This window comes from Rana temporaria, chromosome 11, assembly GCF_905171775.1.
Source record: "Rana temporaria chromosome 11, aRanTem1.1, whole genome shotgun sequence".
NCBI classification, from domain to species: domain Eukaryota; kingdom Metazoa; phylum Chordata; class Amphibia; order Anura; family Ranidae; genus Rana; species Rana temporaria.
In genome coordinates this window covers 27,266,684-27,294,478 of record NC_053499.1, presented here as the reverse complement: position 1 = coordinate 27,294,478, position 27,795 = coordinate 27,266,684, and the positions used below count along the sequence as shown (strand labels likewise).

General features: G+C 46.6%; 1 protein-coding gene across 1 annotated transcript; it reads left to right on the top strand.

The window, feature by feature from the left end:
• The first annotated feature begins 157 nt into the window (after positions 1 to 157).
• Positions 158 to 19,863, top strand: GAS8 (growth arrest specific 8). Its single transcript, XM_040328278.1, has 11 exons — positions 158 to 300; positions 3,248 to 3,352; positions 4,752 to 4,949; positions 7,438 to 7,644; positions 7,765 to 7,819; positions 9,468 to 9,673; positions 11,257 to 11,424; positions 13,750 to 13,836; positions 15,523 to 15,732; positions 17,881 to 17,946; positions 19,315 to 19,863. The coding sequence occupies exons 1-11, from the start codon at positions 298 to 300 to the stop codon at positions 19,462 to 19,464; spliced, it is 1,455 nt and encodes a 484-aa protein (XP_040184212.1). The 5' UTR covers positions 158 to 297; the 3' UTR covers positions 19,465 to 19,863.
• Positions 19,864 to 27,795: the final 7,932 nt, after the last annotated feature.

The window sequence follows — 27,795 nt, the reverse complement described above, 5'->3', positions numbered from 1 at the left end:
CACCAGGCTATTAAATGCTTGGGACATTAAAGTTCATTGAGAAAAGAAAAAAAAAGTGGAGTGGAGGCCACATGTTTCCTGTGAAAGATGGAGCTCCAGTCTGCAGCCAGTCTCTTCTCCCCCTCTCGCCCCTCCTTTTACCAGACCCCGCCCCACTGTCTGGTTGTTATGGGAGCCAAGAACACGCTGCCTCCTCTCCCCGCCCACCTAAAAGTCCCGTAGTTTAGTCTCACGAGACTCGCTCCCGGTTGCCAGGAGACGGGTGTTGCTTGTATCAGGGAGAGATAAACAGCCAACATGGTGAGTGAATGAATGTAATTGGGGGGCCCTAATGTTTGGTGACACCAATGAATGGGGTCTATTTGACAAGTGACACCAATGAATAAGACCTCCAATGTGATGGGGGAATTTATACTGACCTCCAACATACAGCAGAATGTATAGAGATCTGTAGGGTGTCAGTCACACGGGTGTTGGGGCTTTATTCAGGAAATGGGGTGCTGGGGGGCGTCTGTGCAATCAGGGCGAATGTCTGTCTATGCAGCCCCCAAATACTGACATGGGCTGTAATATCAGAGGACACAACCATAGAGGAGAAGTCATGCTGGGGCCACATGATGAGGAGGACACAGAGATGATCAGTGGGGCCCCTGTACAGGATGACTCTGCTGAGCGGTAAAATTATCATACTTTTTGTTCCCCCCCAATAAATATCACCATCATTCGCCTTCTCTCTTTGTGTAAGTACCACCGATATCCATAGCAACCCGTGTCATTACCCATAGCAACACGTATCAGTATCCATAGCAACACGTATGATTATCCATAGCAACACGTATGATTATCCATAGCGACCCGTGTCATTACCCATAGCAACACGTATCAGTATCCATAGCAACCCGTGTCATTACCCATAGCAACACGTATCAGTATCCATAGCAACCCGTGTCATTACTCATAGCAACACGTATGATTATCCATAGCGACCCTTGTCATTATCCTTAGCTACCCTTATCATTACCTGTCCTATAGCAACCCTTGTCATTATTTATAGCGACCCTTGTCATTATCCATATCGACCCTTGTCATTATTCATAGCATCTCGTGTCATTACCCATAGCTACCCTTGTCATTACCCATAGCTACCCTTGTCATTACTCATAGCAACCCTTGTCATTATTCATAGCGACCCTTGTCATTATCCATAGCAACCCTTGTCATTACCTATAGCAACCCTTGTCATTATTCATAGCGACCCTTGTCATTACCCATAGCAACCCATGTCATTACCCATAGCAACCCTTGTCATTACCCATAGTAACCCTTGTCATTACTCATAGCAACCCTTGTCATTATCCATAGCTACCCATATAATTATACATAGCAACCTGTGTCATTACCCATAGCAACCTGTGTCATTATCCATAGCAACCCCTGTCCTTTATCCTTAGCAACCCCTTATTATTATCCATAGCTACCCGTGTCATTACTCATAGCAAACCGTGTCATTACTCATAGCAACCTATGTCATTATTAATAGCAACCCCTGTCCTTATCCTTAGAAACCCTTTATTATAACCCATAGCATCTTGTATCATTATCCATAGCAACCATTGTCATTTTCCATAGCAATCCTTGTCATTATCCATAGCAACCCGTGTCATTATCAATAGCGACCCGTGTCATTATCAATAGCGACCCGTGTCATTACCCATAGCAACCCTTTCATTATCCATAGCAACCCCTGTCCTTATCTACCCCTTATTATAATCCATAGCAAATTATATCATTATCCATATATAAAATATAGCAACCCATATTATTATTTATAGCAACCTGTGTCATTATCCATAGCAACCTGTACCAAATACCACCCTCTCCCCCCACTCACAGACCCCCCAAATACCACCCCTTTCTCCACTGAGAGACCCCTACTTACATATCCCCAAATACCACCCCTCTCTCCACTGACAGACCCCTACCCCCCCTAATACCACCCCCTCTCTCCACTGACAGACCCCTACCCCTCCTAATACCACCCCTCTCTCCACTGACAGACCCCCTACCCCTCCTAATACCACCCCCTCTCTCCACTGGCAGACCCCTACCCCTCCTAATACCACCCCTCTCTCCACTGACAGACCCCTACCCCCCCTAATACCACCCCCTCTCTCCACTGACAGACCCCTACCCCCCCTAATACCACCCCCTCTCTCCACTGACAGACCCCTACCCCCCCCTAATACCACCCCATCTCTCCACTGACAGACCCCTACCCCTCCTAATACCACCCCCTCTCTCCACTGACAGACCCCTACCCCCCCTAATACCACCTCCTCTCTCCACTGGCAGACCCCTACCCCTCCTAATACCACCCCCTCTCTCCACTGGCAGACCCCTACCCCTCCTAATACCACCCCCTCTCTCCACTGGCAGACCCCTACCCCTCCTAATACCACCCCCTCTCTCCACTGGCAGACCCCTACCCCTCCTAATACCACCCCTCTCTCCACTGGCAGACCCCTACCCCTCCTAATACCACCCCCTCTCTCCACTGACAGACCCCTACCCCTCCTAATACCACCCCCTCTCTCCACTGACAGACCCCTACCCCTCCTAATACCACCCCCTCTCTCCACTGACAGACCCCTACCCCTCCTAATACCACCCCCTCTCTCCACTGACAGACCCCTACCCCTCCTAATACCACCCCTCTCTCCACTGACAGACCCCTACCCCTCCTAATACCACCCCTCTCTCCACTGACAGACCCCCAATCCCTAAAATACTACTCCTCTCCCCACTTGCAGATATCCAAACCCCCAAATTCCACCCCTCCCTCCACTGACAGTCCCAAATACTACCCCCTCCCTCCACTGACAGACCCAAATACTACCCCCTCGCACCACTGACAGACCCCGGCCCAACCCTCTCAAATACCACCCCCTCCCCCTGTCGGGTGCAACCGCCGTCATTTCTTTTAAGGGAACCCAGTAGTGAAACCTTTTGGCTTCACAGCCGGTTCCTCTACTGTGCATGCGCCACGCTTTCTAATTGGTCTGGAGGCAGAGAAAGGAGGAGGTGGCCCCTGTCTCCCAGAAGTGGGGAAGGAGACGGATAAGCGGAAGTTCCACTTTCGAGTGGAACTTCGCTTTAAAATTCATTAAAAAACCAAGGACAGCTCTGCCTCCCAGTGTGAAGTAAATGTCTTGTGTTGTATGTGACCTGTCATGTGTTGACTCTCCAGCCTCCAAAGAAGAAGGGAGGGAAGAAGAAGAAGGCGTCGGCGAAGGGGAAGAAGAGCCCCGGATTGGTGGATGGACTGTCCACTGAGGACATGAGCAAAGATCAGGTAGGTACTCCTTAATAGGAATGAGCTAACTGCGACAAAATGGTATTTGCCTCCAGTGGGACAAGTCTTCTAGTAACAGCAACCATCATTCATCCACATAGGGCAGGGGGTGACAAATGCTCTGAGTCCCTGGTGCCCAACCTGTGGCCCTTTGGTATATGATGTGTGGCCCTCAGCAGTCTGTAGTTGGAACAATGATTAGGGTAATGGCATGGATCTTAACCAGCCTCATGTAACATCTTCCCAGTCTGGCTTCGTCTTTTGAAGCATATCCCCAGCCAACAATTTATTCTGTACACCCACCCCCCCCCCCCACCCACCCCCCCTTCCCGGGAATACCCTCCACCATCATTTCCTCTATTAGGTCTGCAGTCTCTGACAGTCCTCTCCATCATTACATATATTGAACATTATATGCAACCCTTTAGTGATGCCAGGGCCACATTTGAGGCCCCCTTTGGCTCATAAGTTGACAAGCACAGCTCTAGGAATAGAGATGTAAAATGTCCAGAAATTTTGAAGCCATGGGGGAATTTTTTTTTTTTTTACCATTTTTTTTTTTTTTTTTCCCCCTGGAGTAGTTTTACCAATTTTAAAAAATATCTCAACAATCACTCAACTGTAGGAGATACAAGAAGGAGCCCACAAGCAAACTAAACTTGATCCTTTCCGTCCTTGCCCCCTCGTGGCAGAAATGCATATCTCTCTTGTTTGGGAACTGCATTGAGAAGTACAGTGTTACTTGAACTGTATTCCAGGATTTGCTTGTATTCTGCTAAGAGAACTTGCAATAATTTAAGACTTTAAATTCTCTGAATTTTTTTTTATTTATTTTTTTGGAATCATACTTGCCTAGGTGGATGCTGCATCTTTCCCCCGTCGGGTCTCAGACACCACCGCTCGCTCGGTTCTAAGGGGCTCCCCGAGCAGAGTGCTGGTGACTGCTGGTGACTTTCCATAAAGAAACTGCTTTGAAAAAAGCCTGTTTTCCCCCCCAATTTTTAATATCTTTTCTGCATACCTTCCCCTCTCTATCTAGGTACACCACATTCTGTATTCTGTCATTATTATATTACTAGGGTCACACTATTGCGGCTCAGCAGACCGTGTTTGCGCGAGTTTGGTATCCCTCTCATTTTAATGGGCTGCTGTGCAGTAAAAGGTTCCTGCATCATTTTTAAAACGCAGCAGCAGGGAAATCGTACTTTTGCACAATGCGATATCCCAGCGAATCCCGCAAGTGTGAACCCTCCTGCTCATGTGACTGTACTGTATGCTGTAGATGTCATAGTTTTTAGTAAAGGTTCACTGAGGTCTGAGAGCAGTTTCAGGGTTATTCTGAGGAAGAAGGTTGAGGGAAGCCGCTTTATGGACATAAAATTGTGTGATTTCTCTATAGCTGGAGGAGCACATAGTGCGCCTACGGGAGGAACTGGACAGAGAACGTGAGGAGAGGAACTACTTCCAGCTAGAGAGAGACAAGATACACACCTTTTGGGAGATCACCCGCCGCCAGCTGGAAGACAAGAAATCAGAACTGCGGAACAAGGACCGCGAGATGGAGGAGGCGGAGGAGAGGCATCAGGTGGAGATCAAGGTAAGGACATCACTTCTTCTGTGTCACTTTACCACACCGACGTCTTCCTCAGAGCTACCAGACATTCCTGTCCTTCACATATTAGTCTTGATGACACAATGGTGGTGGTGGTGGTGGGGGGGGGGGGGTTTAGGGACAAGACCCTACATGCATCCCACTCACTCTGTCACCTTAACCAGTTCCTTACCGAGTCATTGTAAAATGACATCGGCAGGAAACTCTTCCCTCCCGGACAGCTGAGCCACAATTTTACTGCCCCCCCTGGCCGGACCAGACAGTACCAACACAACCAGATAGGACTGTACACATGCTGCAGCATTTTTTACTTAGACTGCAGACTTTAATAGGCAGCACAACCAACCAAACTCACCCATTGAGTTCAATGGGGCCACACCGCAACCGTGAGCCAAAAGCTCAACCTGCAGTTGTGGTACAGTGCTGCAATGTAACACAGTGTCCGGGGTTTACATAACTAAGTGATCTCTGAGTCGGCTTCTTCAGTAGATGATGACCTTGGATGATGCCTGAATAAAGATGGCTCTGTCCTACTGAAGAGAAAAGCAGATGGAGGCATTGTCAGAGGGAGAACGGTGATATCTATGTGGGGTAATAAATACTTGGAAGGGTAATGCCACATACACACAGTTGGAATTTCCGACAACAAATGTTCGGTGTGAGCTTGTTGTTGGAAAATCCATCCGTGTGTAGGCCCCATCGGACATCTGCTGTCGGAATTTCCGACAACAACAATTTTGAGAGCTGGTTCTCAAATTTTCCGACAACAAAAGTTGTTTTCGGAAATTCCGACCGCGTGTACACAATTCAACGCACAAAAATCCTACGCATGTTTGGAATCAATTCGATGCATGCTCGGAATCATTGAACTTCATTTTTCTCGGCTCGTCGTTGTGTTTTACGTCACCGCGTTCTTGACGTTCGGAATTTCCGACAACATTTGTGTGACCGTGTGTATGCAAGACAAGTTTGAGCCAACATCCGTTGGAAAAAAAATCCACGGTTTTCTTGTTGGAATGTCCGATGGCGTGTACACGGCATTACACGTACAATTTTTTTAGCATGCCTGGAAATAACATAAAAAATAAAACTGATGCTAATTTAGCAAATAAAAAAATATATCCATCCATCTATACAAGAAATGTAATTTCCTGCTTGAGAATTGAAGAGAAAAATGGATAGCCGCACTCCAATGACCGTTGAGATTGTCTTTATTTAAATGAACAGCAGATACATCACATCACAGGGTTACAGCAATAGGAACAAGGGAATAGCCGACGCGTTTCGCACTGGATTAGTGCTTATTCATGGCACGGGTAATTTCCTGCTTGTGTGATTGGCTCACTGATTTTCCCAGAAGTTTGCACTAAGATACACAACCGTTTTTCATGACGAGAAAAATGCAATTTTTTTAATTGGTCATTAAAAATGATCGTGTGTGGGCATTAAAAATTTAGAACCTGCTCTATTTTTTCTCGTTGTTTTTCTCGTCGTGAAAAACGGTCATGTGTAGGCTTTAACGACGGAAGAAAAAAAAGCGCAAGTTATGAGAAGGGAAATTTGCATAATCAGCCCAAAGGGTGGCGCCATTCGAATGGAACTTCCCCTTTATAGTGCCGTCGTACGTGTTGTACGTCACCGCGCTTTGCTCGAGCATTTTTTATCACGATCGTGTGTATGCAACAAATATTTCATTTTTGGGAAGATACACTCAAAGGGAAATCTTGTCTGAAGAGATTCAGACCCTGCCACTTACCTCATTGAACCCTGCAAGTGCAGCAGCTGATTGATAATTATAAAGTCGCTACAAACAACAATTTCTTTAGAATAACAAAAGAGACATTTGCAACAGTTTGTTACAATCCCTGCAATGTACATAGATCACCCAGAGGGAGGGGTTTCTTCTCAACAAAAGAAGAGTTACTCTTTAAAGTAGAGTTCCAGCCTCTAATAAAGAAACAAAAATTAAAAGTCAGCAGCTACAATTGGTTTAGACCTAGTTTTATCTTAGCCTGGACCTCTGCTTTAAAGCGGTTGTAGACCTTGCTTGGTCATTTTTACCTACAGGTAGGCCTATAATAAGACTTACCTGTAGGTAAAATGAATATCTCTGAAACGGTGCACGGTTTAGGAGATATTCACCCTGCATGCAGCTGCTGACGTCAACGGCGCATGAGCTCTGAAGGTTCGGCGGATCATACCGGAACGGAGGACTCCCATGTGCATGAGCGGGAGTGACATCATCGCGGCTCTGGCCACTCACAGCACCGGAGCATGCGAACCCGGAAGAAACGCAGAGGGAACATGTCAGCCCCCTCAGTGTTGACCGAGCACGCTGCGGGAGCTTCGTTCTAAGGTTAGTATTTCATAATGTGATAGTATGCATACTAGCACAATATGCTATTGTCTTGCAGTTTTTTTTACTACCGCTTTAAGTAGACATCAGACTGTTATTTTTATTTGTCCTCTTCAGGTATATAAACAGAAAGTGAAGCATCTCCTGTATGAGCATCAGAGCAACCTCTCAGAGCTGAAAGCGGAGGGCAGCGTTGCTATGAAGCTGGCACACCAAGATCACCACACTCAGGAGAGCCTGCTAAGCAAAGATATGCGCGGTCTGCGGGTGGAGATCAAAGAGCAGGAGCTGGCCAATGAGATGGTGTTGAAGAATCTCAAAATGGTAAGAGAAAAAGGGTGGAGCTAAACTAATTTTTTAGCCGAAAACATTTGTTCACCTTTAAATAATCGCCCTTGAGCTTTTCTTTTCACGTTTCTAATGGCGTCTCATTGTATTTGACAGAAACAAGATGAAGAAAGAACACAGCTAAGGAGTGACTTTGAGAGACAAGTAAAAGGTCAGTATTTTGATGGCTGCAGGATGAGGCAGGCTGGGTTTCACTTACTTGATTGCCTCTATACACCCCACTGGTATTCTGTCAATATCTCCAACCCATCAGAAACTCCAACCACGTCACTTCCGGTTTATTTAAAACCTTAGTAATCAGAGATTTTGTCAAAATTGGTGGTTGGACACAACACTGACAATCAAATAGAGTCCGGTACAGGAAGGTTCAGCGGCTAACGAGGACAAAGTTGTCACCGCCTCGGAGGCGGCCATTTTATTGGCTAGTATCGGAGCGGAGTAAGAATCTCCGCTCATAATATCGTGCACCGGACTCTGTTTGGTTGCCAGTGTTGTGTCCAACCACCAATTCGTAAAAAAATCCAATTACTGCTGGTTTTAAAAAAAAAAACGGAAGTTAAGCGGTTGGAGTTTCTGACGGGTTGGAAAACTTGACAGAACACCGGTACCAGCTCTCCCCCAACGCGTGCGCTCCCCCGGCCATGCTTACGGGCTCCGCCCATCTGCAGGTCCGGGAGCAACATGGCGGCTGCGGAGGAAGGAGAAGAATGGACGCACGTTCGATCTCCTCGCCTTCTTGTTGTGACCCGGAAAGCGATGTCCGTGATGTCACTTCCGGTTCAGCATCTAGGTGACCTCGGCTAGCTCAACCAGGAAGTAATGTTTTGCAGTGCAATCTGCATTGCAAAACATTAAGTGGAGTCCAAAGGAGATATTGGGGGTCTCTTAGACCCTGCATATCTCATTAAAGGGAACCTGTCACCTAAAAATCATCACATAGGGGACTTTATGTCATAAAAAAAGGTTAAGTGAAAATAAATTTTTGATTTTTTTTTGCAAAAAAAGTTACACGCAAGCACATAAAATCCCCCCAAAACATTTTAGGCCCCCCCACCTCCACATATACGCACGTACAGACGTAAACGCATGCGTCGCCTACGCCTGAAAACATTAATTGCGATACACATTACATATTACCACGCACGCCGAAGTGAGAGCAATAATTCCTCCTCCGTAACACTAAACTGATGACCTATAAGGGGCCTTTGAAGTGCCGCTTATAGAAAATATGGGGTACTGAAGTTTGTCTCCATTTCTCAGACGCACTCAATTTTAAGGCTTGGCATGTTGGCTATCTATTTACTCGGTGCAACTTCATCTTTTTATATTTTACCAAAAATTTGGGTAATTTATTGCATTTTGTTTGCCCTAAAATTCAGTGTTTTCTACTGAAATTTTGCATTTCCTAGACCTTTGCGGTAACATCGTGTGACATAAAAAATTGAAACTACCACTATTTTATGCTCTAGCGCAGTGGTCATCGACCCTGTCCTCAGGGCCCACTAACAGGCCAGGTTTTATGTATTACCTTGGGGAGATGCAGACTAGAATACTGCAATCACTGAGCAGCAAATTATATCACGTGTGATGTATTTCAGTTATCTTGCAAACCTGGCCTGTTAGTGGGCCCTGAGAACAGGGTTGATGACCACTGCTCTAGGGTGTCTGTTTTCAGAAGAGATATCATGTTTGGGGGTTTTAGATCAGTTTTAGGGCTTAAATGATTTTTTAAAACGTGTGCAAAAATGGCTCTGGCAGCGAAAAGGTTAATGCCACGATCTCTGACACTCCATTCACAGAAATTGAAAACAAGTATGAGAAAAAGATGCGCGTTCTGCGAGATGAGCTGGATCTGCGCAGAAAGACTGAGATTCATGAAGTGGAGGAGAGAAAAAACGGACAGATTAACACACTGATGAAAAACCATGAAAAGGCCTTCAGTGACATCAAAAATTATTATAATGACATCACACTGAATAATTTGGCTCTGATCAACTCACTTAAGGTACAAGGAGTGAACAGGAAGTATGGATTCCGGTATATATCAAAAATAAACATAGAATAAATGGGTGTTAATAATTAAAGAGGAGTTCCAATCTAAAAAAAATAAAAAAAAACGTTAGCTGCTGACTTTTAAAATAAGGACACTTACCTGTCCAGGGACCCCGCAATGTTGAAAAGCCCTAGCCAATGGGCTCCGGGTGCAGGTGCCAGCATCTTCACTAAGGGAAACAGGAATTGAAGCCTTGCGGCTTCACAGCCTGCTTCCTACTGCGCATGTGCGAGTCACGCTGTGCTTTCTGAATGGTCCCGCTGTCTTCTGGGACCTGTGTGTCTCCCAGAAGGCAGCGGGGAAAAATAGGAGAGGCCAGAAATGTCATAAATTGCCACATGATTGTGGCAATCTTACCCGGAAGTTGGAGCGGGTACCTGGTTTTGACAGGTATTCCTCCCCCCGAAAAGGTGCCAAATGTGGCAGCGAGGGGGGGGGGAGCAAACAAGCGTAGCGTCCCCTTTTGGGTGGAGCTCCACTTTAAGTATTGAAAATTAAGGTAGTATATCCATTTGCCGAATGCCTAACTGGGAAAATACGTAATTATTTTGATGTTTAATACCGGAGCTATGGCTGCAGCTAGATGCCCCGGTATTAAAATTTTCCTCAGGCAGCAGTCTTTTTGCTAAAAGTGATCCAAGTGGCCGCCTTCTGCTAGTCCCCGTGGGCTTACCTGGCTGATCATTGAACCGCCAAGAACTGGTCCGACGCTGGCTGGCCACAGAGAAAAGATGGCCTCCTCTCGTCTCTATAGCCTAGGAGGACGGGAGTGACGTCATGCTGTCACTTCCGGTCCCTGCCCAATGTAAACAAAGCTTTTTTTCTCTTCCGTTCATAGACGGACACAGCCTTCTTTGACATTAGGGTTATGCTTCTTCCAACCAGGAGAGTACTCTCCTGGTAGGAAGAAGCATAACCCTAATGTCAAAGAAGGCTGTGTCCGTCTATGAACTCAGAGAAATGGATTTTTTTTTTAAACCATTAGATCAATGTTTTTATTTTTTTAAATAGAAAGAAAAAGCCGAAAAAAAAAGAAAATTAATGCAGCCACCACATTTTAGGTACTGATAAGCTCATTTTTATATAACATTTTCCTTGGTTTCAGTTTTATTTAGTTGTCTGGTTAAAAGGAAAATTGGGATTATCCGTGGTGACAGAGAGGGCAATAGTCTATTGGCCTCCGCTCGTCTCTATGGCCTAGGAGGACCGGAGCGACGTCATGGTGTCACTTCCGGTCCCTGCCCAATGTAAATACGTTTTTTTTTTAAACGCATTAGATCAATGTTTTTTTTTTTTTTTTTTTTTAAATAGAAAGAAAAATCCGGAAAAAAAATGAATGCAGCCACCACATTTTAGGGACTGATATGCTAATATTTATAAAAAATTGTCCTTGGTTTTAGTTTTATTTAGTTGTCTGGTTAAAAGAAAAATTAGGATTACCCATGGTGACAAAGAGGGCAATAGTCTATTGGTTGGAGGTATTTTGTCGTTGTCTGTTCTCCATCAGATAAAGCCTATTGTGTTCCCACTCACAGGAACAAATGGAGGAAATGCGGAAGAAGGAGGACCGCCTAGAGAAGGAATCGGCTGACCTCCAGTTACAGAATCGCAGGCTGGCTGAACCGCTACAAAAGGCCAGAGAGGATGTGGCAGAACTTCAGAGACAACTGGCCAACTATCAGAAGGACAAGACATCCCTGGCTGTAAGTACAAGCTTTAGGCCCCTTTCAGACTGGGGCGGGAGCCGCAGTGGCGGTATAACGCCGCTAAAAATAGCGGCGCTATACCGCCGGGATTACTGCGGGAATCAGCCGCTAGTGGTGCGGTATTAACCCCCGCTAGCGGCCGATAAAGGGTTAATACCGCCCGCAATGCGCCTCTATAGAGGCGCATTGCGGGCGGTATTGCCGCGGTTTCCCATTGTTTTCAATGGGAAGGAGCGGTATACAATGCCGCTCCTCTCACCGCTCCAAAGATGCTACTGACAGGAGATTTTTTTGTCTCCTGTCAGCGCATCGCCTCAGTGTGAAAGCCCTCAGACTTTCACCCTGAGTCTGCAGTGAAGGAGTTTTTCAGGCGGGATAGCAGCGCTATTTTTAGCGCTGTACCGCCTGAAAAACTCCTCAATGTGAAAGGGGCCTTACATTTTATGGTGAAAAGCAGTGGCGGCTGGTGTTTCTTTTGGGGGGGGGGGGGTCACCCGCCTCACCGCCGAATATTCATTTTCTATTGTCCCACAACTGGGTGGGATCGGGGCGCAGTGCTCCTTTTTTGAAGCCTATTCGAGCCTCTGGCTTTAATCACGTGCTTCAAAAAAAAGAAAAACCCCATTGGAATCCATGCGTCTGGCACCCTGCTTGTAGATTAGGGACCTGGATGCATGGTTAGCGGGGGCGGAGCCTGTGCACCCCTAAGGGACGGGCCGCCGCTGCTGAAAATTACATTAATATTAGTCTTGTGGAGCACAAAATAATTACTCAAGGAACGGTAATTAGTGGTCGGACTTTAGAGGCAAGGCGGGAATATCAAAAAATATATAAATTTATTACAAAAGTTAAAAAAATATTTTTACAAAACAAATCAATAAAATAAAACCATGTATGATATAGAAAATATCCTCTGTGCATCGTCTACGCGTTTCGCTGTTGGGCTTCCTCAGGACGAGCAGAAGAAATAAACAGTAAAGAAATATATTTCATTGTCTCGGAATACTCCAAGTCGCATATATATAAGTGATCAGAAGTTCCAAATAATAGGCAAATCTCCAGAATCCACCAGAGAGAGCTCCCTCTATCTGTACTGATGGGTATGAGAGTACACCGTAGGTATAACAACCCAGTTCAAAACTAATGTTTTACAAATGAACATTAATTCCGGGGCATGGATGAGGGGGTGTAACAAGAACACATTTATATCCAATATACTCCAACCAGGTATATCAAACCTGGATCCAAACATATGTAGCAGGGAGCCCTCAAAGAGTAAGGAGCCAGCGGAATTAGCGAAGCCAAAAGTACATTTTAGTATGACAAGCGCTGTGAGCCCCGGGGGATAGCCTGTGCTATAGTCTAGTGAGCCTGCTAGAATGTTAACCACTTCCAGCTCATTGGACGTCATATGGCATCCTGGACTTTAGGTGGTTCAATATATATGGCTGTGAGGATATCGTTTTTCTAGCAGGCGATTCACTGCAATGTAAAAGCAATCATATCGGCTTGATTTGTTTATACAGGCGGTAGGAGGGGCAGTTCCCCACGCTGCCCTCCAGTGCTTCTACTTGCCCGCCTCTTCGATCAGCGAGCCAGAGACTGAATCGGCCGGTAGCGGCCATTTACCATAGAGCTGACCAAGGACCAGATGGTCTCAGCCATCTCTATGACCTTCTGAGGCTGGAGTGATGTCATGACGTCTTAGCTGAAAGGCCCAAGCTTTTTTTTTTTTTTTTTTTATCTCAGGCTTTCCAACCTAGAGGTGAGATGTGGGGAATTAAAGACCCCAGATCTCTATGTAAAGAGGACCTGTCATGCCCTATTTTTATTGCAAGGGATGTTTACATTCATTGTAATAGGAATAAAAGCTATCATTTTTTTTTTTTAAGGAAAGTGTAAAAATAAAATAAACAACAATAAAAAAAAAGGAAATTGCCCCCGTCCGCACATGCGCGCCCGCAGAAGTGAACGCTTATGTAAACAGTGTTCAAACTACACATGTGAGGTAGCACCGCGAACGTTGGAGCTAGAGCAGTGCAAGACCTCCTCTGTAACTCTAAACTGGTAACCTATAGAAATGTTTAAAGTGTAGTCTATGGAGGTTTTGAAGTACTGAAGTTGCTTTTTCATGCCATTATTTATGTTGGAAATACGGTACATGCACTCATGAATCTGCATGACTCCAGACTCAAGACATCCAACTCCTCTCACTCCTTAAACACCTTCCTGTCACTGCGCATCATGTCACAAAGCTCAGCACCGCGGAGGCAACAGCTTATAAATAAATGATGATAAAAATTGTTTCTTTTATCCCTACAGAGTACAAAAGCACGTCTGAAATGCACAGAGAAGGAGCTCAATGATCTGAAATGGGAACACGAGGTGTTAGAACAAAGATCCCAGAAGGTGACGATTGAATGAAGAGCAGATCTGCGGTTCAGGATAATGTATTCTAGAGTTTAGGCACTAGGTGGCCTTACTAAGTGTAGCACAGTACATCAGGGTTGGTCAAATTTCAGATATACACTATATTGCCAAAAGTATTGGGACACCTGCCTTTGTACGCACATAAAGTTTAATGGCATCCCAGTCTTAGTCCGTGGGGTTCAATATTGAGTTAACCCAACCTTTGCAGCTATAACAGCTTCAACACTTCTGGGAAGGCTGTCCACAAGGTTGTTTTATCTAAGTGAAACCCTATAATTAGTGTAGTTTGGTAGCTGGCAACCAACTAGGTGGCACTGTCATACTGTATAATGCAGGGGTGCCCAACCTTTTGGAGAGCGAGGGCCACTTAAGCAAATTGGTAATCGGTCGCGGGCCACAATTTGGGCCCTCTGATCCGGCCATTCGGAAGGGGACAGATGCCCTTCTGTTTTTTGTTTTTTTGGCGGATTGGATTGGAAGTAGGTGGGTGTAAATGTACACAAGTCAGTTTACATCTGCTGCTCCATAGAGGTGAATGGAGGGTCCAATTCCGTCAAACTGATCATGTGAAAGGGGCCTATGGCTGCTTTCACACTGATGCGCTGTGATTTACCCACATCGCGGGTGCAGCGCAGTGCACCTGTGGCTTTCCATCAGGTTAGCTGCAATTTGCTATAGACTTCTATTATATCCTGCAGGTGTGGTGCATTGTCTGAAAGCGCACCAAACCTGCAGGTTAAAACAGAGTGCATTTGGTATCGCTCCACTTGTGACAGGAGTTGGCACTATACAGGAAGCATCAGCTTATGTGGCTCTGCTGCGCAGCCGCATGCTTCCTCTACTGCCGTCTTCATTCACAACACTTATGCTCTGGGATGGCGGGTTGGCAAACCAAGATCTGGGCTTGCCAACCCGCCATCCCAGAGAAGGAGGTCGCGGGCCACATCAGAAGGCTCTGCGGGCCACATGTGGCCCCCGGGCCACTGGTTGGGCACCCCTGGTATAATGTGTGATTACATAGTTTGCACTTTCAAACCTTTGAACACAAATATTTAAAAAAATTGTATTAGCAAAATTATAGACTGTGGAGATTTCATGAAAGCTGGCTACACACGCTACAATCGGAACATACAATCAGCATGCCAATAACAACCTATGTAATGCTAAGCCTTGCTGATTGGATGTAGGTGGAGTTAAGTCTCTGCGCTATTTGCTTATTTTTTTACATTTGAAGTAGAATGTACATAGATTTTACAATTAGATTGCAGTGTTTGGTCAGATAAAGGGGCAGTTCACTTGTTATTGATGTTTCAGTTTAAAAGTGGGTTCTGGGGGAGGGAAATGCTCTTTAATTTCTAATATGTCTTGGGACTTCCAGGGGTGAGGCCTCCACATCATAGTTCCCAGCTCTTTGGAGTCTCACTCCTCCTGATTTATTTCTTAAAGCGGACCTTCAGTAATTTTTTCAACTTTCCATCTGTTAAATCTCCTGCCCTTGTTCTTTTAACTTTGGATAGTAAATTTGACATGCGATTTGACATGTCAAATGTGACGTACCAATGTGAACCTAGGCTTACCAAAGCTTGGAATTTCAGCCCTAGGTGGACTTGCCCTTTAACTATTGCTGTCTGTGTATAAGGCTATCTTGTTGTTCCCCTAATACAGATACAAGTGGAACGAGATGACCTCTACAGGAAGTTCACAGCCGCCATTCAGGAGGTTCAGCAAAAGAGCGGCTTCAAGAATTTGCTGCTGGAGCGGAAGTTACAGGCGCTCAGCGACACCCTAGAGAAACAAGAGGCACAGCTCAACGAAGTGCTCGCAGCTTCCAACCTGGACCCCACAGCCCTCAGCGCTGTCACCCGCAAACTAGAGGCAAGTTTTCTATTGATAGCTGACATGGGGCCAATGAATATTGGCTTTTGTTTATGTCGGCACTGTTTTCCTCCCTATACAGATCAATAGGAATGCAAAATCATCTTGAAGCAGGTTAATACATTTTAGTACAGTGATTGTCAACCCCTGTATGACTCGGCCATGGATTTAATTGACAGCAGCGGGAGCCAATGGCTGCGCTGCTTTCCATCTATCCAATCAACGCCAAGACTCCATAGAATGCATTAAGGTGAAAAAACTAAAACCTTTACAACCCCTTTAAGCGCTCAAGACCTAAACTGAGGGGAGCTGCACCCACTTCACCTGGTGTTCCCTTCCACTCTCCTGGCCCCCTTAGGCCCCGTACACACGAGGGGACATGTCCGATGAAAACGGTCCGCAGACCGTTTTCATCTGAGATTTCTGTCTGATAGTTGTACACACCATCAAACAGAAATCCGCGCGGACACGATACGCGGCGACGTGCGCGGCCCTGGAAGGTCAATGCTTCCACGCATGCGTCGAATCACTTTGACGCATGCGAGGGCTTTCGGCCGAGCGGACATGTCCGGTGAGTCTGTACAGACGACCGAACATGTCCGACGGACAGGCTTCCAGCCGACATGTTTCTTAGCATGCTAAGAAACATTTGTCCGCTGGAAACCTGTCCGATCCGGCGGAAAATTGTCCGGCCGGCCGCGAACCAGTTTCAGCGGACATGTTCGGTCGTGTGTACGGGGCCTTATCTGCCCCGTTAAATGACGGTTGGGTTCTAATTTGTGCAATAGCTTATTCTTTTTCTGATTGTTGCTGCATGTGTCCCCACTACAGAGATTTCCTTTTACTTCCTGTTCTGTTAACAAGGAGTCAGAGATCAGGAAATGATGGGAAGTCTTTCCAATGGGGCTATAGATGGCCACAAAGCACTCTTTCTTATTCGGCCTCGTTCATACGGCTGTCACATGCAGATATGGTGAAAAGCCACAGCTGGAAGTAAGTAGCCAAACTTTTATCTATTACCGCATACACGCTAGAAAGCTGTGTCCGGTTTGTATGCGGTCAGAATCATCAGCCTTGGACACAAACTGTCTGTGTTAAGGGCCAGTCAGGGGCACTATTTGCATGTAACCGCTTGAACCACAGCGGCCCTGGGCATTGACTTGTACACAGTACAAATCTGTCCGTGGCTGTTTGCATACAACGTGTGTATGGCAGAAAAGCTGATCACCCAGCTGGAAGAGACACTGATCACCCGGCTGGCAGAGAAGAAGCTGATCATCCGTATGAATAAGTCCTTAGTGTGGGGAAGGGTAAAACATATGATTTATTTTTTTTGCCTTCCTGCCCTGGTAAACTTTGTCCTAAGTCCCAGTCCCTGTGTTATAAGGGGAGAAAACGAAGGAAAATCTTGCCAATGGGGACAAAGCAGCAATAAAACCTGCCAGAGGATTTTCCCAACTTTATTTACCATTTAAAAAGAGGATCTGCTTTTAACTCCAGAGACTGCAGTGGCAGACGTGGGGAAGGCTTAGGCCCTGTACACACGGTCGGTTTGGTCCGATGAGAATGAATCGAAGTTCATTTTCATCATACCAAACCGACGGTGTGTATAGGCTATCGGTCTGTTTTCCTTCGGTCCAAAATTTTAAAACATGCTTCAAAACCGAACCGATGGACCGCTGTCCCATCGGACCAAACCGATGGTTAGTACAGAAAAGCATCGGTTCAAAATCTGTGCATGCTCAGAATCAAGTCGACGCATGCTTGGAAGCATTGAACTTCATTTTTTTTCAGCACGTCGTGTGTTTTACGTCACCGCGTTCTGACCCGATCGGATTTTTAACTGATGGTGTGTACACACATCAGACCATCAGGCCACTTCAGCGGTGAACCGATGAAAACGGTCCAACGGACCATTCTCATCGGTTTTGTCCGACCGTGTGTACGGGGCCTTAGGAGCAGGTGAGAAGTTGGAGGTGTACCACCCCTTCCCATATCCTCAGATGACTTTCCTTTGGGTTGGGAGTCTTGGGAACTTCCACTGTTTTATGATGAATGTACAGAAGGAATTTTGTGAGCATGCCAGTGTTGTATCATATATCGCTTTCCCGCTATAAATCAGCATGTCCTCCTTTTTCCCTTACACAGGATGTATTAGACTCTAAGAACAACGCCATAAAGGACTTGCAGTATGAACTGGCCAGAGTGTCCAAGGTAAGAGAGACTATGTAGGAGACGTCCGCTACTCTGCTGTATGTATCTCAGGACCTGTCCTCATTGTGTGCCCACAACCGGCTCTGTAACACTGGAAGGTGGAAGGTGACCCTATTGTTGTTCCTACAGTGCATCTGGAAAGTATTCACAGCTTTTCACTTTTTCCACATTTTGTTATGTTACAGCCTTATTCCAAAATTAATTAAATTCATTTTTTTCCTCAACATTCTACAAACAATACCCCATAATGATAACGTGAAAGAAGGTTGTTTGAAATCTTTGCAAATTTATTCAAGATAAAAAGGAAAAAATCCCTTGTACATAAGTATCAAAGCCTTTGCCATGACACTCAAAATTGATCCTTAAGCTGCCTCTACAACCTGATTGGAGTCCACCTGTGTCAGTTGATTGGACATGATTTGAAAGTCTCTGTAATGGTTTTGCACAGATCACCCCTGATCCTCCTCCTCTGGTGTCCCCCGTCAGTGCTACTAGTCTCACTCCCCCCCCCCCCCCCAGCCTTGCTCCCGAAACCCCACTGCCTGCATCCATTGACACAGACAATGGGGCTTTGCTCCACCCCTGCACTGGGCTTTGATTGACAGTAGCAGGAGCCAGTGGTTCCCACTACTATCAATCCTCCCTGTGAGAAGGGAGAGAGCTGCTGCTTTTATGTACAGCACTGGATGGAGATCGGGTTAAGGTAAGTATAAGGGAAATTTGGACAAAATCGTTTTTTTACCTTAACTCCGAGAAAGCATTTAGATCAAAAACTTTTAGGCCCCTTTCACACGGGGCGGATCAGTAATCATCCGCCCCGTGAACCTCCGCTTGCTCAGCGGGGATCGCTCCGTTGATCCAAGCTGAGCCGACGGATGACAGGGCGGTCCCCGCACAGTCAGCAGGGACCGCCCTGTCTTTTCTCTGCTCTCCCCTATGGGGGGATTGGATAAACACGGACCGTCTATCCGTGTTCATCTGATCCGCCAGACAGATGGAAACGTAGGTTTTTCCTCCGTCACACTTTGGTGGATCGGAGCGGGTCAGATGTCAGCAGGCACGTCACCGCTGACCTCCGCAGCTCCATAGAGGAGCACGGAGCGCCAGTTCAGGTCCGCCTAAAAAACTGGCAGGCAGACCTGAACGGGCCGCCCGTGTGAAAGAGCCCTAAGGCTTTAGAACCGGGCCACACCGCAACTGAGTCAAATGCATGTGTTTGCAGTGCCCTGGTTCGACCATCATCGCAGAGCCACCTGTCTATCTCCACCACACATTTCTTTTCAGAGGGACAACAAGGGCTGCCACATGAGAGAGAATGTTTCTGGTCCCACTGTGTGTACCTAATCACTGTCTGTTGGTCTTTTCCAGGCACACAATGACCTGCTCCGGACATATGAGGCCAAGATGAGGGCATTTGGCATCCCTGTGGATGAGCTGGGATTTAAACCTATGGAGTGTCTGGTTCCTGGGCAGACCATTGGCCAAGGCCCGGCCGGACTGGTAGCCGCCAGCACCTAAAGCTTTTTCTCCAGGAGGATGGAAAGAGCATCCAGGCAGCTGACACAGGACCTTTTATATTACATGGCAGTTTTAACAACAATTCGCCAGCTATTACCAGCGCAAATGACCAAGCCGATCAGTGCAGCCTTCCACCTTCAGTTACAGACTCTCCTTGTTTAACGATTACTCAGACTTACGACCAGCTCTTACTTTTATTTTTTGTTGTGTTCTGTACTTGGAGTTGTGTTTAGACCTTTATTAGAATACAATACAGTAGTTAAGAATGCTTAAACTATTGATTTCTTGTGGCTCCTTGTTTAATGACCAATTCGTTTAACGACCTGGTCACTGGAATAGAACCTGGTCGTTAAATGAGGAGAGCCTGTGCTTTCAAATAAATAATCAGAATTGCCAGCATTGGAGTGCCTTCAACTAATTGTTGTTAAAATAATTTGTGCTAAGTGGGATCTGTGTTTCCTTTAGACCCCTTTCACACTGAGGAGTTTTTCAGGCGGTACAGCGCTAAAAAATAGCGCTGCTATACCGCCTGAAAAACTCCTTCACTGCCTACTCAATGTGAAAGCCTGAGGGCTTTCACACTGAGGCGATGCGCTGGCGCATGGGTGCTCAACCTGTGGCTCTCCAGCTGTTGCAAAACTACAATTCCCATAATGCCTCAGCCTTTGGGAGACATGCTTGTACCTGTCAGCGGCTTGCAATGCCTCATGGGAATTGTAGTTCCGCAACAGCTGGAGAGCCACAGGTTGAGCACCCATGCGCTGGCGGGAGAGAAAAAAATCTTCTGTCAGCGGCATCTTTGGAGCGGTGAGAGGAGCGGCATGTATACCGCTCCTTCCCATTGAAAACAATGGGAAACCGTGGCAATGCGCCCTTATAGAGGCGCATTGCTGGCGGTATTAACCCTTTATTGGCCGCTAGCGGGGGTTAATACCGCACCGCTAGCGGCCGATTCCCGCGGCAATCCCGGCGGTATAACCCCGCTATTTTTAGCGGCTTTATACCGCCACCGCGGCTCCCGCCACAGTCTGAAAGGGGCCTTAGGGTGGTTTCACACTTGTGCGGTGCGAATTTCGGCTCTCTTATCTCTGCAGAGAGATAAGAGAACTGTTCAGCAGATCATCTCCGCTTTAGTTGCGAATTTGGAGACCTGGGAGAGGGGAGGGGGAGGGGGGAAGTGTATTGAGGTGAATGAGAGAAATCCTGAAGAGAAATTAACACATCTGCGAATCAGATGCGTACCCATAGAAGATAATGGGCCTGAATTTGCACCTGAGCTGCCCGGCAATGCCTAGAAAAGGCACACGTTTTTTCGGCAGTGCGAATGCATTGCACATATGTGAACCAGCCTCATTGAAAACAATGTATTTTATAATGTAATGCGAATTGGATGCGGTTTAAGCTGCAACCAATTTGCATAGATGTGAACCCGGCCTTAATGCCACCTAGGATGATATGGCTTTCAGGGTAGTTATTACCCCTTCCAATCACATTTAGAATTTATCTGCTCTTATCGAACAATCACAATCTGGAAACCAGACATGATAATGTAGAAAGGTTTTATCCTGTATTTGGTATCTCCTTTCTTTTTACTGGAACACTTTACAGTTTTGTTATTTTGTGTTTTTTTTGGGGTTTTTTTTATGCTATTTTATTTGATGATATTCGATCGATCATCCATTCCTCAGAGTATACCTTTATATCATTGGTTCTCCACACCTGTCCTCAGTACCAACTAACAGGCCAGATTTTAAGGCCCGGATTCACATACGGCCGTTCTACGTTGTGCGGGCGTAGCGTACCGTATTTACGCTACGCCGCCGCAACTTAGAGAGGCAAGTGCTGTATTCACAAAGCACTTGCGTCCTAAGTTACGGTGGCGTAGCGTAAATGGGCCGGCGTAAGCGTGCGTAATTCAAAGTAGGCTGGTAGGGGGCGTGTTGTTTTTAAATGAGGCTTGACCCCATGTAGATGCATGGCCGAATGAACGGCGTCGTATTTACGCCCGAAGATACGTCGGCTCAATGCCTGTGACGTGAACGTAACTTACGCACAGCCCTATTCGAGTACGACTTAAGCAAATGACGTAAAAAGATACGCTTGTTCCGACGTCCATACTTTGCATGGGCTGCGCCACCTAGAGCCCAGCTTTATCTTTACGCCGGCGTATGTCTTACGTAAACGGCGTAACTAATTGCGACAGACGTACGTTCGTGAATCGGCGTATCTTGCTCATTTACATATTCAACGCGGAAATCAAGGAAGCGCCACCTAGCGGCCAGCGTAATTATTGCAACCCAAGATACGACGGCGTAGGAGACTTACGCCACTCGTATCTTGGCCAAATCTATGCGTAACTGATTCTATGAATCAGGCACATAGATACGACGGCGGCCATTCGGACTTACGACGGCGTATCTGGAAATACGCCGTCGTAAGTCTTTGTGAATCTGGGCCTAAGTATTCCCTTGGGGAGATGCAGACTAGAATACTGCAATCACTGAGCAGAAAATTATATCACCTGTGATGTATTTCAGTTATCCTGCAAACCTGGCCTGTTAGTGAGTCCTGAGGACAGGAGCTGACAACCCTTGTACTAAACTGTATTAACCTGCTTCATGATGATTTTGCATTCCTATTGATCTGTATAGGGAGGGAAACAGTGCTGACACAAAAAAAGCCAATATTCATTGACCCCATGTCAGCTATCAATAGAAAACTTGCCTGTTAGTGGGTCCTGTGGACAGGAGTTGAGAACCACTTTTTTATATGAACATTTAACATGATCATTCTTTCTGCTTTTTTTTTTTTTTTCTATAAGATACATTTTGGATAAGTAGTTGTATATTAGGCCTCATGCACTCGGGACGTTATAAAAATGCCACTAGCATTTGCTGTAGAATGAGTTTTTCAGCGTTTTTGCAGTAGTGTTGCTTTAGCTGTTTTTTTTAGCAAAACTATACTATGCGTTATTTATTTTTATTTGCATTTTTGAGCTTTTATCAGAGTAATGCCTTGTACACGCAAGCAGAATTTCCGACGGAAAAAGTCAGACGGAAGATTTTCATTGCATATTCCGTCCGTGTGTATGCCCCATCTGAGTTTTTCTGTCGGAAATTCTGACGTAATTAGATAGAGAACATGGGCCAGATCCACAGCCAGCCAGCGCAACGTAACTTTTTCCATTTAAGTTACACTGCCGCAAAGTTGCCAAGTTAGGTGCCGATCCACAAAGCACTTACCTGGAAATTTGCGGCGGTGTAACTTAAAGTCGTCCGGCGCAAGGCGAGCCAATTCAAATGGGCGAGTCCCATTTAAATTAGGCGCGCTCCCACGCCGGACGTACTGCACATGCTCCGTCGGGTAACTTACCCGACGTGCATTGCGCTAACAGACGTCGCTCCGACGTCATTTGCTTAGACGGTAACGTAAATGGCGTCCAGCGCCATTCACGGACGTCTTACGCAAACAACGTAGAGTTTGAATTTTCGACGCGGGAACAACGGCCATACTTAATAGGGCTTAGTCAAATAGGACTCAGCCCTATTTTTACACGGCGTAAACGACGTAGAATTAGCGCGACGGACGCGAACGTTCGTGGATCGCCGTAAGTGTTCATTTGCATATTCTAGGCCGGCCGCAATGGCCTTGCCACCTAGCGGCCGGCCTAGAATTGCATCCTTAAGATCCGACAGTGTAATTCAATTACACATGTCGGATCTTCTGTCTATCTATGGTAAACTGATTCTGTGGATCAGTTCCATAGATAGAAACAGGGATACGACGGCGTATCAGTAGATACGCCGGCGTATCCCTTTTGTGGATTACCCCCCATGTTCTCAATTTTGGCATTTCCGTTCGTCTGGATGAAATTCCGACGGACTAAAAACCACGCATGCTCAGAATCAAGTCGACGCATGCTCGGAAGCATTGAACTTAATTTTTCTCGGCTCGTCGTAGTTTTGTACATCACCGCGTACTTGACAGTCAGAATTTGGTGTGACCGTGTGTATGCAAGACAGCTTGAATGGAATTCCGTAGGAAAACCCTTTCGTTCACGGGTTTTTTTCCAACCGGAAAACTCCCCTGCCAAAAAACACTGACAACCCCAAAAACAGCCGCTATAAAAACGTCCCATGTGCATGAGGCCTAACTTGGCTATGTATTGATATCATGGTATCATCTGATGATTGGTCCTTTGTATTGTCACTCTGCCTTTTTTTAATAGAATTTTGTAAACACAAATCATTATGTATTTTTGTGTCGGAATGGACAACTTTCTGTATTTTTATCCAGCAGCCAATCCATTTCTCCCTTCCTTATAGCTACAGATATTATAAAACATAAGGAAGACTCTGATTGGTGGCCAGCCAGGCACAAAACACAGTTTTATTTGCACAGGGCCCTTCTAACGGCAAGGTAATAAATATTTTATTTTTCAAAGGAAACCTTGCTTATTTATCATTAAAAACTCAGCATTCCATTAACTATTTATATTAATACGTTTGTGTCATTATTCCTTTTTTTTTTGTTTCATTTATCAAGTTTTGCATTAACAATTTACAAGAAACATTAACAACGATCCTGTGCCTCCCCCACCGGGCCCGCGACGGCCGTTAATTCTTCTAGGCCGCAAAGCCGCGGCCTCAATTACCGGTGGGCGCAGGTGCCAGGTCACAATTTCTTGTCGCAATTGCGACCTGGTGCCCGGATTTTGTCGAGCCCTGCTGTTATCCATACTCATACTCTTGGACCTTTCCTCTGCCTTTGTTAAAATTGAACACCCACTCATCCTCAACAAACTCCACTCTCTTGGCCTCCGTGTTTCTGCTCTTTCCTGGTTCTCCTACCTATCTCTGCTCACTTTCAGTGTCACATACATTACAACACCCTCTTCTCCGCTACTCTTCCTCTCTCTGTTGGGTACCCCAAGGCTCTATCTTTGGGCGCCTCCTATTCTCTCTCTATACCTCTTCCCTGGGCCAGTTCATAATCTTCCAACACCACCTCTATGCTGACGTGTCCCAGAGATATATCTGGGTGTCCCAGATATATCTCTGCACTCCTCAACTCACCCCCTCAATCTCCTCAGGTATCACTTATTTACTGAGCGACGGATCAACATGGATGTCACACCACTTCCTCAAACTAAGCTTGCAATTATTCCTCCCTCCCCCACCCCTCCATCCCATGACTTTACCGTTGAGATCAATGGTACAACCATTGGTCCCTCCACACATGCCAGGGTGCTGGGTGTAATCCTAGACTCTGACCTCTTCTTCTGCCCCGACATCCAATCACTGGCTAAATCCTACCACCTTAAACTCTGTAACATTTCCAGAATCCGCCCCTTTCTAACACCACAGAACAACTTATTTACTCCTTGGTAATTTCCTTTCTTGACTACTGCAACTCTGTCCTCACTGGCCTACCCTTCCACAAGCTATCCCCCTTCAGTCTATTATAAGTGTTGCTGCTAGACTAATACACCTTACTATCCAATCTGTGACTGCTGCTCCTCTCTGCCAATCTCTTCAATGGCCTCCGCCCCTGTCTTTCAATCCCACCACTGGCCTCAATCCCTTCACTAAGGGTCCTTTCACACTAGCGGACCGTTCGTCCGCTCATTACAAGTCCGTTAACGGACTTGTAATGAATCCCTATGGGAACGCGTCCGTTAGCGGATGGAGCATCCGCTAGCGTCCGCGTCAGTCGGGATCCGCTTTTCCGAACGGAAGAAACCCTATTTTTCTTCCGTTCGGCGGAGCGGAACTGATGCAGACGGACAGACGGTCCGTCTGCATCAGGTTCCCCATAGGGCAGAGCGGAGCAGAGACAGGGCGGTCCCTGCACTGTGTGCGGGGACCGCCCTATCTGCCGACAGCTGAGCGGGGACCCGACGGAGACACACGGAGCGGACCCGGAAACGGTCCGCTCCGTGTGAAAGAGCCCTTAGTGTCTTCCATTCCTTTCTGCCAATCTCTCCACTGACCTCCACTCAGTGCCCTCCATTCCCCTTTGCCAATCTCTTCACTGGCCTCCATTCAGTGTCCTCCACCCCTCTTTGCAGTCCCTACACTGACCTCCATTCAGTGTTCCCCATCCCTCTCTGGAAAACCCTCCACTGACCTCCATTCAGTGTCCTCCAGCCCTCTCTGCCAATCCATCCACTGACATCCATTCAGTGTCCTCCACCCCTCTCTGCCAATCTTTCCACTGCCCTCCATTCAGTGTCCTCCACCCCTTTCTGGCAATTCCTCCACTGGCCTCCACCCCAATCGTCCAATCCTTCCACTGTCCTCCATTCAGTGTCCTCCACTCTTTGCTGCCAATCCCTCTACTGACCTCCATTCAGTGTCCTCCACCTCTCTCTTCCAATCCCTCCACTGACCTCCACTCAGTGTTCTTCACCCCTCTCTGCCAATCTCTTCACTGGCTTCCCCTACCCCACTGTATAAAATTCTAAATACAAACCAGAACATACAAAGCCATCCAAACATCACCCCCAGCTACATCACCAATCTCATTTGCAGATATCGTCCTCTCTGTTCCTCCCAGGACATCTGGCTCTCTAGCTTCCTTGCTACCTCCTCTCACGCTCCCCCCAGGACTTCTCCAGAACCTCTCCCATCCTCTGGAACTCCCTACCCTGGTATGTTTGGTCAGCTTCTACCCTGTCTGCCTTTAGGCGATCTTTGAATACTCACTTATTCAGGGAAGCCTACCTCACCTCCACCTGTACCCGAGTCACCTCCATCAGATCATCCCCTGCAGCTATTATCTTTTGTAACACCTCCCCCTCCTTCTAGGTTGTAAGCTCCATGAGCAGGGCCCTCATATTCCTTCTGTATTGCACTGTATTGCAATTGTACTGTCCCCCTTTATATTGTAAAGTGCTGCGGAAACTGTTGGCGCTATATAAATCCTGTATAATAATGTGTGGTCATATTAGAGCAGCCATGGCGCCTGTCATTGATTTGTAGGGACTGTTGGCCAAGGCTGTGCACACCTGGTCATACCTGCTGCAGGGAGACACTGGCCCGGATTCAGAGAGCAATTGCGCCTGCGTAACCATAGTTACGCAGCGCAATTGCTTGCTTGCGCCGGCGTTACGAATGCTCCTGATTCAGGAACATTCGTAACGCCGACTGCAGCCTAAAATCTGCGTGGCATAAGGCTTTTATGCCACGCAGATTTTAGGCTGCATTCTTGTGATGACCGCTAGGGGGCGCTCCCATTGTGCTCAGCGTATAGTATGCAAATTGCATACTAACACCGATTCACAATGTTGCGCGAGCCCTGCGTACGCAAGTTACGTCGTTTCCGTACGGCGTGTTTAGCGTAAGGCAGCCCCTTCTAATAGTAGGGGCAGCCAATGCTAAAGTATACCCGCCGTTCCCGCGTCGCGAAATTTGAATTTCACGTCGTTTGCGTAAGTGATTTGTGAATGGCGCTGGACGCCATTCACGTTCACTTTGAAGCAAATGACGTCCTTGCGACGTCATTTGCCGCAATGCACGTCGGGAAAGTTTCCCGACGGCGCATGCGCTTTACGATCGGCGCGGGAACGCGCCTAATTTAATTGATTCCCGCCCCCTGCGGGATCATTTAAATTGCGCGTACGCCGGGCAATTTTGCCGGCGCGCCCTCGCAATTTACGGAGCTACTGCTCCGTGAATCGAGGGCAGCGGCGCAAATTTGCGGGGGCGCAGGGCAAAATCGTTGCCCTGTGCCTCCGTAATTGATGCGCAAATCTTACTGAATCTGGGCCACTGACTCTTGGCAGAGGCCCAAGATGATTTCAGTCCAAAGGTAGAACCAGTTTTCCAGTGCTGGGATGTCGCTGACCTCAAATCTTTCTCTATTCTATGCTGGCAGTCTTTGGCTCTATAAAACTTCCAATCTGCACTCCAGTTGATTTACCTGAATTACGAGACTTCTTTTTTCTGAGGATCCATTCACAACCTCATCTCCTGAAATTTGTATGAATTGTGAGGCTGCCCAAACCCAATTCTTCCTGACCGCCAGGCGCCAGCATAAACAACGATTCCAGACAGCAATTTGTCACCCCTGCTCTCTGCCTCTTCGGTAATTTTACCAGCAGGTCTGCCACGGTTCTGATTTCAGCTGGTGTGCAGGGGGTGACCGTTCCGTAAAATAAAGTATTACGATACTCCACACAGTATAGTTTACCTGGTTCATGACCAGCTGAAGTATTAGAATCTAATAGAAACGGTAACACGGATCCTTCACAGCATCAAATCCATTTATTTAGTATAGACAGAGGTAAAAAAAAGCAGAGCCTTATTAATGCCTCTTGATGGGCAAAAC

Bases quoted from the DNA above. Each gene is read 5' to 3' on its own strand.
- GAS8 (XM_040328278.1), top strand. The intron at 4,950-7,437 runs GTAAGGACATCA...TGTCCTCTTCAG, and splicing joins GGCATCAGGTGGAGATCAAG to GTATATAAACAGAAAGTGAA. The intron at 11,425-13,749 runs GTAAGTACAAGC...TTATCCCTACAG, and splicing joins AGGACAAGACATCCCTGGCT to AGTACAAAAGCACGTCTGAA.